The sequence below is a fragment of the Nyctereutes procyonoides genome, unplaced genomic scaffold, assembly GCF_905146905.1.
Source record: "Nyctereutes procyonoides isolate TBG_1078 unplaced genomic scaffold, NYPRO_anot_genome, whole genome shotgun sequence".
NCBI classification, from domain to species: Eukaryota; Metazoa; Chordata; class Mammalia; order Carnivora; family Canidae; genus Nyctereutes; species Nyctereutes procyonoides.
The window spans coordinates 10,282,540-10,294,578 of NW_026575145.1; the positions used below are offsets into that span (position 1 = coordinate 10,282,540).

Genomic DNA, 12,039 nt, shown 5'->3' on the forward strand with positions numbered 1-12,039 from the left:
ATAACCAGAAGGTAGAATATCAAGAAAGTTTATCAAAATAATCAGACATCAGAAAATTTTACTTTTCAGAAACAAGGAACTACTGAATTGAAATCATGATTTAAAGAAGATCACAGCAATATCAGAAGCCATCCAAACCCACCACATTGGTTTATACGTTGCTTATCTTCTGTCTCTTTGACTGATTTTTTGACACACTTAGTTCCAGAAAGCAATTTAATTATTATTGTTGTTCAGTAAAGATTTAAATGGCCTATTATGCAGTCTGGAAATTTTGTTTAAACTTTCCAAGACAATGAAACCATGTTTTTATCATAAAGTGAAATTTCAAACTTTGACCTCTATAGGACCAGCATTTAACAGCTACACAAGGAGTTTTTATTAACAAACCAAACCGAAATCAAAACCAAACAAACCACAACAAAAAGACTGCAACTCTTTACTTTAAAGTGATTCTGGTTAAAAGTTAAAGTCTTCAGGTAATCACATTTCACTTGGTAATATGCCAGTTGCTAAGTAATTTGACATGCTAGTATATTTTAATACCACTATTTTAGGAAAGGATACTTCAATCTTAATAATTTAAAAAATCTTAATACTTTAATGCATGTATATTTTTTTTAGAAAGACAGGTCACACAAATGTTTATAAAACAACAATATTGGAAGATTTAGATTTCATCATTAACAAGAATGACTATTTAACAAGTATTTACCTGTGCAAAGAGATATGAACAGTGTCTAACCTCTAGAAGCTGCATTCTAATGGGAGATAGTACAGGAATATTGAAACAAGGGGAAACTTAATAAGTGCTCTAATAGAGATGAAGAAAGAACTGTAAGGCATACAGAAGAGAGATTAGCTGTGGCTTGTTGGTGAGGTGGGGGCGGGGAATTAGGAAAAGCTTCATGTAGGGGGTGGTGCATAAGTATTCTTGAAGGATGAATTGGATTTAAGCACATGAAGGTGGATTTGACTGAGTAGAGGATTAAAAACAGTAAATGAATTAAATAGTGAAAATATAGGGTAGGAACTGAAATGGGAGAGTGGGTTTGGAACATAGCTCATAGGTATTAGTATGATAGAAGTTACTTTTATTAATTTTCTTGCCATTCATAGGAAAACAAAATAAAGTGCCAGAATTTCCAGGTACGATATGGGCAATTGTTTTTTTCTTTTTAATCCAATATGGAACAAGAAAACGTTCCTAAAATCTAAGAAACAAATATCCAAACAATCCAAGTACACATTCACTTCATTCTTCGACTCTTGAAATAATGAAACCACCATTTCTCCTACTGTAACTGAAAGACAGTATCTGCAATATTTAAATCTTTAGTCTACAATATAGCTATATTTCTGGAACTAGTTGTTGCAATTTTATTAAAGCAGAAATAAAGCGATGATTTTGACAAGATTGAAGTTTTAATTGAGACTTCGGATTTCAAAAGGTTTCTTCAGTTCTATTTGACAGGCAAGATCACATATTCACTGAAATGAAAATATGTCATTATTGTCACCTACATCAAAGTATGCAGCTACTCTTTATCATATGACCACAGGTTAAGAAAATAAGATGCAAAAAGCAAATCTACTTTTGTAATGTGAAAAGACTGTGAGGCAAAATGTCAGAAATCAGTGTGCACATTCAAGTATAGAGTCACTCTTCACAGTAATTCTTCAAACTCTAAGAATTTAATGTCAGATTGTTTATCATTGTTCAAACTATATTTAAATTTTCTCATCCAGAATTATCTTCAGAACTGGTTTCTGAGTTGGAGAAGAAACTCAGTCCCCTCTCTTACTTAGTCACCTGTTTTTTGTTTCAAACAGTATGCTTAGAAGCAAAATGAAGCTTGGAGATTTAAAATCAAAAGTTGTCTTTAGGGAGCCAATGTGTACACAATCTATATGGGTCTGAGAAACATTCTTTGTGACATTATCAGGAGGATCTCCCTAGGCAACAACAACTGTTGGCCTGGAAGAAAAGAGCCACATAAGACAAAGTATACTTGACTAGTGCATTTGGCAGCACTCACCTTTTCAGATATTATGTAAGTTTGTCTCCTTTATTTTAGGCAAGGTTCCTAAGTTTTAAGACTTAGGTATGCATTTTGAAGTTTTTGTAACAGTAGGTATGATGTTTGAAATGAAAGTCACTTCTTAATTTAAGCTTTCTCAGATGCACGTTGGTTTATTTCTTTCTTTGCATACGTATTACAAAGTCTACTTTTTGGAGAACAGTTGGACTCGACAGGCAAGGGCATCTAACTTCCTCAAGATACAGAAATCATATGGGTTTAATGATAAAATCCGAAATGTTGATTGCTGCACTTTTCTCCGTCTTGCTTTGCATCGAGCCAGTGTGAAGAGTTCGTTAGCCAGAGCTTAACAACACAATGGCTGGAGGAATGGAGTTACCACACAAGTGTTTAAATTCCATGCCGGATCCCTAGCTACAACGGAGAAGAAAGTTCAAACAACAAAAACAGAGTTGCGAGGTCTGAACTTGTGTGTCACGGATACCTCTTACTCATCACCAGGCAGCTCTTATTCAGGGCCACCAGGCCCTCCCAAGCAACATGGTTAATTGAATAAGGATTCTAAACCTTTTGGCTGCAGATAAACCAAAGTGGCACATGGCTCATAACTCAAACATTTCATTTTAGGCAGCTGTTAGTTTTCTTGCCCAGGCTAATTTGGATTATTCAATCATTTTCTTTTCTTTAATGAAAAACTGCTTGTAGTTACTGGTGGGGACAAAGACCTGCAGTTATGGATCTTGGAAAGCAAATTTATTATCTACTCGTTTTAATCATGTATACAAGTGATGCTAAGTTTGGAACTAAATTCAGAACATTTTATTAGTACAATTTTATCTGTGTGTGTGTGTGTGTGTGTGTGTGTGTGTTTACACATTTAATAACATTCAGCCCTGACTACTGTTTTCTGCTCTGATGAACCTGGAACCTCTCTCAGTAAGCAACTATAAATGCTGGACAGAAAATGACAAATATCCTCTTAAATGCTATCAACATATTTGCTAGTCAGTAAGGAATATTCAAAGGCCAAAACCTGAGGAACACTGGGAACCTTCAACAGTTAAGTAGAGTACAAAGGCAGTTTTTACCTTGAAAGCATCTGCCCTCTGATGGGGTGAAGTTGAGTTTTGGTTTTCATGGACTTCTAATGCAACAGGGGGTATGGGACAAAGACCAAGGCTCGCCTGAGGAAAAAATCTTGATCTCAGGCCATGAATGTAGAATAAAAAAATATTTCCTCTATGTATTTTTTTAAGATTTCACATTTGAGACCATGCAAATTTGTCTTTCTTTGTCTGACTTATTTCACTTTGTGTAATGCCCTCCAGTTTCATCCATGTTGTTACAAATGGCAAGATTTCATGTTTTTTTTTTAATGGCTGAATAATATTCCATTATATATATATACACACACACACACGCACACACACACACATATATATATATTGTTGAAAGTTCCCAGTTTTCCTTAGGTTTTGGCCTTTGAATATTTGGCCTTTGAATATATATATATTCACCACAGCTTCTTTATGTATTCATCTGTTGATGGACACTTACTTTGTTTCCATGTCTTGACTATTGTAAGTAATGATGCTAGAAGTATAAGGGGACAGATATCCTTTCGAGTTAGTGTTTTCACATCTTTTGGATATATTTCCTGAAGTGGAATCACTGGATCATATAGTATATAGTTCTATTTTTTTAAAAATGATTTTTTAAAAAAGATTTATTTGAGAGAGACAGAGACAGAGACAGAGAAAGCATGAAAGCATTAGCAGGAGGAAGGGCAGAGGGAGAAGGAAGATTCCCCACTGAGTAGGGAGCCTGATGTGGGATTTCATGCCAGGACTCTGGTATCATGACCTGAGCTGAAGGCAGAAGCTTAACCAACTGAGCCACCCAGGTGCCCGAGTAGTTCTATTTTTTAATTTTTGGAGGATCTTCCATATTGTTTTTCACAGTGGCTGTACCAGTTTACAATCCCAAGAATATGCAAGGGGGTTTCCATTTTCTCTATAACCTCATCAGCATTTATTTCTTATGTTTCTGAGGAGAGCCATTCTAATAGGCATGCGGTGATATCCCTTTGTGGTTTTGATTTGCATTTACCTAATGCCTAGGGATGTCGAGCATCTTTTCATATATCTGTTGGCTCTTCATATATCTTCTTTGGAAAAATGTCTGTTTAGGTCTTTTGCTCATTTTTAATTGGATTACTTATGTTATTGAGTTATATTTCTTTATATATTTTGGATATTGACCCCTTATCAGATATATGGTTGTAAATATTTTTTTCCCATCCTGCAGATTGTCTTTTCTCTTTGTCAATGGTTTCTTTTGCTGTGCAGATTTTTGGTTTGGTGTAATCCCACTTATTTTTCATTTCATTGCTTGTGTTTTAGGTGTCATATCCAAAAAACCAGTGCCAAGACTCATGTCAGGGAGCTTTGTTCTTCTGTTTTCTTCTGTAAATTTCATGCTTTCAAGTCTTATATTTAAGCCTTTAGTCGATTTCATGTTAATTTTTTGTGGGCAGTACAAGATAAAGGTCTAGTCTCATTTTTCACATATGAATATCCAGTTTTCCCAGCACCATTATTGAAGAGACTGTCTTGAGTATTCTTGGCTCCTTTGTCAAATATTAGTTGGCAAAATAAATTCTGTTCCTCTGATGTTTGTTTTCATGCTAGTACTGTATACTGCCTTGATGACTATAGCTTTATATAGTATAGCTTGAAATCAGGAGTGTGATGCCTCTCACTTTGTTCTTCTCTCTCTCTCAGGATTGCTTTGGCTATTTTTTGTTAAGATTTTATTTATTTATTCATGAGAGACACACAGAGAGAGAGGCAGAGACACAGGCAGAGGGAGAAGCAGGCTCCATGTGGGGAGCCCGATGTGGGACTTGATCCCAGGACTCCAGGATCACACCCAGAGCTGAAGGTGGATGCTTAACCTCTGAGCCACCCAGGCATCCATGCTTTGGCTATTTGAGGTCTTTTGTGGTCCCATATAAATGGGAATTGTTTTTGACACTTCTGTAAAAAACGCCACTGGAACCCTGATAGGGATTACCTTGAATCTATAGATTGCTTTTGGTAGAATGGACATTTTAGCAATACTAATTCTTCGAGTCCATAAACATGGGACCTGCCATGAATTTTATACTCAATAAGTGAGCCCTCATGTGGGTTTTTAACCCAAATTATCATCAATAAAATTGGCTCAATGAAATTCAGATTAAGTTTTTAAAGTGCTCTAAGGCTGTACACATTCCCAGGGGATTAACAGAAGCAAATGTGGGGGAACCCACCTTCAACCCAGGCCTTGAAAAGTCCCACAGAGGATAATTCTAAAAAATATTGACTCACATTCATGAATCACCAAACATCCAAAGAAATAGGGTAGCATAAATGTAACTAGCAGAAATAACAGCAAAACTGGAGCAGTAAATATTTGATATTAAAATTATCAGAAATTAAGTACAGAATAAGCATGTTTAAAATGAATAAGATAAAAGGATTGAAAAGGGCAGCCCGGTGGCTCAGCAGTTTAGTGCCGCCTTCAGCCCAGGGCCTGATCCTGGGATCGAGTCCCATGTCGGGCTCCCTGCATGGAGCCTGCTTTTCCCTCTGCCTGTGTCTTTGCCTCTCTCTCTCTGTATCTCTCATGAATAAATGGATAAAATCTTTAAAAAAAATAAAAAGGGATTGAAAATATGAGATAGGAACAAGAGGTCAGGGACACCTGGGTGGCTCAGCAGTTGAGCATCAGCCTTCCACTTAGGGCATGATGCTGGTCTGGGAATTGAGTCCCATATTGGGCTCCCTGCGGGGAGCCTGCTTCTCCCTCTGCCTGTGTCTCTGCTTCTCTCTCTGTGTCTCTCATAAGTAAATAAATAAAATCTTAAAAAAAAAAAGGAACAAGAGACCATAAAAATGACCAACTAGATTTGGGAATGAGCAGAATAATATAACATTCAGAAATGAAAAAATATAACAATAGTAATGAAAGGCTCACTGAAATTCTGGTTCCAGACACAAGAGAGTGGTTTGTGGCAGACCAGTGCCCCTGCCAAGAACAAGAAGAAAATCTGGGTAACTTATAAAAAGTTTTTTGTTTAAAGTGTATCAGAGAGGGACTAAGACAAAGAGCATCGGGTTTAAGATCCCAAAGAGAATAACAGAGAAGTAAACTGAAGATCTGCAGACACTCTTCTTTTGGAGGCATTTGCTGGTTTTGGGTTGAAGGTTAGAGAATGATAATCTGGGCTTTGTCCTAGCAGAAGACTGATGCTAGGGACAGAGAAAAGAGCTTTTTGGCAATTTTGCAAGGCTGGAGTGACAGACCTGTTGAGCCAAAGGGCTTGAAACAAACACCTAGTTCCCCTTAAATACTTGGCAAATTCTGAGTTGTCCTAAGTGGACGTTAAAAAAGCTCAGAAGAGGGGCCCCTGGGTGGCTCCATCAGTTAATCGTCTGACTCTTGATCCCAGCTCAGGTCATGATCTCAGGGTTGTTGGTTCAAACCGTGCTTTGAGCTCCACATGGTCATGGAGCCTACTTAAACAAACAATCCAAAAAACTCAGATGAGACTATCTCAACCAGTCCCAGTGAAACTACCACTTGTACCAGTGAAAGCCCGACTGAGCTAATGCTCCTCTCATCAGGAGAGAGGGAAACCAGGGAAAATTGAGCCTTACTCAGAACATAACCCAGTTACAACTCAGCACAGTACCCAACTGGATTAAGGTGATTAGCATCGACCCAATCTTCCCAGTAGAGGAAAGGCTAAGCCCTCTCTGGAGGAAGACAAAATCAGCTAGAGAGTCATGATGGCTTATAGTCAATCAACAATTAATAAGCATGCCAAGAGAGAGGACCATGCATTTAGAAGGCAAAAACCACACAGACCATGGATGATTCAGATACTGGAGTTAGTAGACATGTGGACATAGCCTTTTAGGTAACTATGACTAGTATATTCAAGAAAACAAAAGCAGAGAGGGAGACAGTGTATTTAGAAAGATGAGTATTTTACCAGAGAATTGGAATGTACCACCACCACCACCACCAACAACAACAACAACCAAGAGAAAACTGTAGTATTGAAAAGTATAGATTCTGAAATTAAGACCTGAATGGTTTTACAGCAGTAGATAGCATCAATGAAATAAAAGATAATTCACAACTAATGTACCTAGAGGAAAATTCACAACTAATTTTGAAAATTCATTTTGAAAATTCACAACTAATGTATCTAGAGGAAAAATAGGAAAATGTAGAAAAGGGCGAAAATGACATGTGGGAACATAGTGAATAAGTATAAAATATATACAATTGGAGTATCAGAGGAAGAGAAAAAGATATTCACCAAAGATTTCCTAAAGTTGAGAAATGATAGAGTTTGTTTTTTTTAAAAATTTTTTATTTATTCATGAGAGACACACACACACACAGAGGCAGAGACATAGGCAGAGAGAGAAGCAGGCTCCCTGTGGGGACACCCATGTGGGACTTGATCCTGAGACTCTGGGATCACATCCTGAGCCAAAGGCAGACACTCAACCACTGAGCCACCCAGGTGTCCCAGAGGTGCAGATTTAATAAAATGGATTAAATCAAGCAAGAAACACACAAAGAAGACCACATCTAGGCACAAAACAAAAAAAGATACAAATTAAAAAAAATCAGAGAAAACAAACAGTTTACTTTCAGGAGAAAAACATTAAGACTGACAGGTAACTTCTCAACAGGGAAGAAGGCAGCTAGACATTAAGAGGATGACATTTTAAGAGTTCTAGGAAGACTTACAGTTTTGGCCATGATGGAATACACATGATGGGACCACACTGACCTCCTGACTTAAAAAACATTCAACAACCAACAAAACCCAACCCAAACCAACCACCACAACAGCAAACAATGGTGAAAATACGTGGATCAATGTTTTTGGACTTTGGACATCGGGCAGCCCAGGACCATGATCCCTGAGAGAAGCGAAGCATATGAAGTGAGTCCTAGCATTGACCTAGCTTACCATCTGGAGAGGTTACAGGGCAGAGTGCAAGGAGGGGTAACACAACAGAGCCTGGCAGCCTCCCTGAGTTGAGAACACAGAAGTGGGCAAGGGGAGATGACCAAAATAGTTAGGATTTGCAGGGTAGTTAGGATTTCCGTCAGGGTACGGAAGAAGAGAGAGCCTGCATGTAGTGGTGAGTGTTGTACAGGGAGAGCACGGGAGAGCAGTGGCTCTGGAGAGCTACAGTGCATTCCCTGACTCTTCCTCAGTGTACTGACCAGTAAACTACCCAGTGAGGGTAGGAACTACCAGAGATGGGCAGGCAGGAAAAGAACCAAAACTCACACAAGGCTGTGATCCATCAAAGTAGAGAAACCTCCTACTACACAGGTAGTGCATTCAGAGAGGTGTTGCCTAAACTGTGGGGAAAAATCAGCCTAACATTAAAGGTACTCTGATCCCTTAAGCTTCAAAAAGCCTTAGGGGATCAAACTGTTTCCTAGTAGTGTACCAGTATTCCTGAACGAAGCTCAAAAAATTTTAATGACAAACAAAAAAACCCACACTCAACAAATTAAAATTCACAATGACTGGCATCCAAAAAAGTCAGCAGGTATGCAAAGCAAGAAAATACAACTCATGATGAGAAAAAAAAATCAATAAAGAGATCTAGAAATAGGATAAGAGAATTAACAGACAAGTACATTAAAACAGTTCTTATAACTGCATTTTCTACATTCCAGAAGATAACATAAAGCATAAATAAATTCAGAAGAGAGATAAGAAAAACTAAAAAGAACCAATTTAACTTTTAGACATAAAAATTCAACTGCAAAGAATAAGACTCCGGATGGAATTAAGAACATACTAGACACTGCAACAGAAAAGATTAGTAGATTTGAAAATAAAGCAATAGAAACTATCCAAAATAAAACATAGGGGAAAAACATCCTGGAAAAAAAAAATGAAGCATGAAATAGCTGTAGCACAACTTAGGTGGCCTAATATATATTGAACAAAGTAAGTAGTTCCAGAGGGAGAGGAAAAGGACCCAAGCGACAGAAAACCATCAGAAAAATAATGGTTGAAATAAAAAAAAAATTCGTAGACTATAAACTCACAGTCTAAGAAATTCAACAAACCATGAGCACAGAAGCATGCAGGAACCTATACCATAATACAACCTAATCTAATTGGTTGAAACAAATGACAAGGGGAAAAAAAATCTTTAAAGAAGCCAGAGGATATTAGTATGTAGAGAACAAAAAATAAAAATGACAGCAGGAACGAAGCAAGCCAGAGACAAAAGAAGCAACATCTCGAAAATACTGGGAAAAAATTATCCTAAAATTCTGTATCCAGCAAAAACCTTTTTCACAAAATGAAGGCAAAGAAAAGAATCCAGACTTTTTTCAGACATGAAAGCTGAAAGAACTCTGCACTCACAGCCCTACATTAGTATAAATGAGAAATGCTTCAAGAAGAAGGAATAGATAATGGGTGGAAAGTTGCATCTACACAAAGAAGAGCACTGGAAATGGTAAGTATGTGAGTAAATATAATGTTCTTACTTTTTAAAATCTTAAAAATTGTTGTTTAAAGTGAAAATAATAACAATGCTGTTATTGTGTACATTGTAGAAGTAAAATGTCTGATAACAGTATCACAAAGACCATACATACACAGTGAGACAATAATTTTTGTAAGCTGTGATATGATTTAGAGACATTTACAGTTTATAGAATCTTTGCCCCCAAAGGTTCTTACTGCCCACCCCACCCTAGTCCACTTTAGCCAATGTACTTTAAGTTTTCAATTCAAAGTTCACTAAGTTCCCTACAGGTATTACGTAGTATATGTAAGGTATTTACATTACCTAACCTTGACTGAATAATTAAACAGAACAGAAGAAGTGTTTTTAGATTTCAGCTATTGGTTATAGCAAAATTCCACAATTAGTAGAGGTGCTGCTTTGCAGCAGATTTGAATCAATCTGTTATTTTCTCATTAAGAGAACTGATTTCCTTTCCCAGATTTTTTTTAAACATATTTATTTGAGAGAGAGGAGAGAGAGAGAGAGAGAGAGAGCATGAGCAAGGGGGAGGGGCAGAGGAAGAGGGAGAAGCAGGCTCCCCATTGAGCACTGAGCCCAAAGCAGAGCTTAATCCTGGGACCCTGAGATCATGACCTGCACTGAAGGCAGATGCTTAACTGACTGAGCCACTTCCTTAGCAAGTTTAATAAGGATAAAAATTGATATGAACAATTTTTTAGGTACCTTAGGAGCCTTTAAAAATTATTTAAATACAAAATAAAATTATAGCAATAAAATATTACAGAGGTTTCTCTGTACTCTTATTTACTTTGGGTAAATATGGTTAGGAGGAAGCTAACAGGGTGCCTGGCTAGCTTAGCTGGTTAAGTGTCTGCCTTTGGCTTGGGTCATGAGTCTTGGGGTCCTGAGATTGAGCCCCGTGTTGGGCTCCCTGCTCAGCAGGGAGTCTGCTTCTCCCTCTCCCTTTCCCTCCCCCCGCACTCATGCTCTCTCTCTCAAATAATCTTTAAAAAAATAAAAATAAAGTATATTAAGATTTCTGTGAGGAAGTATTAATGGCATACAATATTTTAATGATTCTCAAATATATTTATCATTGTCTCATTCTACTTACAAAATCCCACGTTAAAAATAACTCCAACTTCTATAAATTTAACTTAAAGTACATAATAAAAAAGAACAGAAAAAAACCCTTTCAAAAAAGATTATTCTAATAAAAGGATTATAAAAGTTTGGTAACTTGAGAATCTATTCTGGAACGCATGCTAATAGTTCAAATGTGCAAGCTCCAACTTAACAAATGTTTAAAATATTTGAGTTTTTAAAACAGTGCCAAAATAAACCACATCTTTTCTAGAGATGACATATTTAGTTAAGCATGAGCAATATAAATCTTTCAACCATTCCACGTATTTGTTTAAAAGCCTCAGAAACTACATGCATTTCTAATAAAACATGAACAAAATACTGAAGTCACTGAAGCCTAACAGTGGACTTATAAATCAAATTTTTAAAAAGGCATATGTATTTGTGTGTGTGTGTCAGTGTGTATACATCTAAGTACACAGATATGAATAGGTCAATAGATAGTTGTAAATAATAGTTAACAACAAAATAATGTCTTGGGAAAAATCTGGGTTCCATTCAAACCAAATGTGAGAAGATAAAATGTGTAAGTCATGGTTATTTTATCATTATACTGACTCATTAATCATGAGTATGTGAAAATAAAATTTTAAAAATATCTATCACCTTCAAAAATACTACATATAAAAATGCTTTTCTATGCAACTACAACCAATATTAAAACTACAAATTTTTAATATTCTAACATTTTTGTGAAGTAAACTAGTTCTGTTAGTAAGGGACTGACAAGATTCTTCAGTTTATTTGAATAAGGATATATACAAAGGATCGCCTTTCTCATTGAATAAGGAAAATGTTAGATAAAATATTTCAAATATTTTGCATATTTTTAGCATAATGGCTTAGTTATAAAAGTAGAATTAAATTTCTCATATTAATAATTAATTAATAACTTTGCTATAACTGCTTATACCTTGCTTATAACCAATAATCTGGTTTATAACCAGTTCTATCTCTAATAGTTGCTCTAAGAGGTAAAGTAAGCCTTGAAGTTCAGACCACCATTTGATAAAACTACACTGTCAGGTTTTAGCATCAGGCCAAATTATAAATAGTACAAAGCAACTCATGGTTATTTTTTACTAACAATGAATTGTCCTTCCTAATGAGTGAAGCCTAAGGCAAAGTATGCTGCTACTATAATATTATAGAGAAGTAGTAATAATGTGGTGCTATTTACCCATGGGGTTCACATTATTGTACTTCTTTGAAAGAAATGCATATCATCTCGATTGTTAGTGAATTCACAGGTATGTGTAGAAAAGAAATTGCAC

At 36.4% G+C, this 12,039-nt stretch overlaps 1 protein-coding gene across 2 annotated transcripts in view; it reads right to left on the reverse strand.

The window, feature by feature from the left end:
* Positions 1-1,295: 1,295 nt before the first annotated feature.
* The window catches only part of MIPOL1 (mirror-image polydactyly 1), a 321,422-nt gene continuing 310,678 nt past the window's right edge, over positions 1,296-12,039 (reverse strand). Inside the window, exon 13 of one of the 2 annotated variants that reach the window (XM_055309236.1) lies at positions 1,296-1,491. In XM_055309236.1, the coding sequence (XP_055165211.1) occupies positions 1,464-1,491 (28 nt within the window). In that variant the 3' untranslated portion in view covers positions 1,296-1,463. Of the gene's footprint in view, positions 1,492-2,404; positions 2,457-12,039 lie in introns of those variants that run through there. The other variant, XM_055309237.1, reaches the window with a different exon arrangement.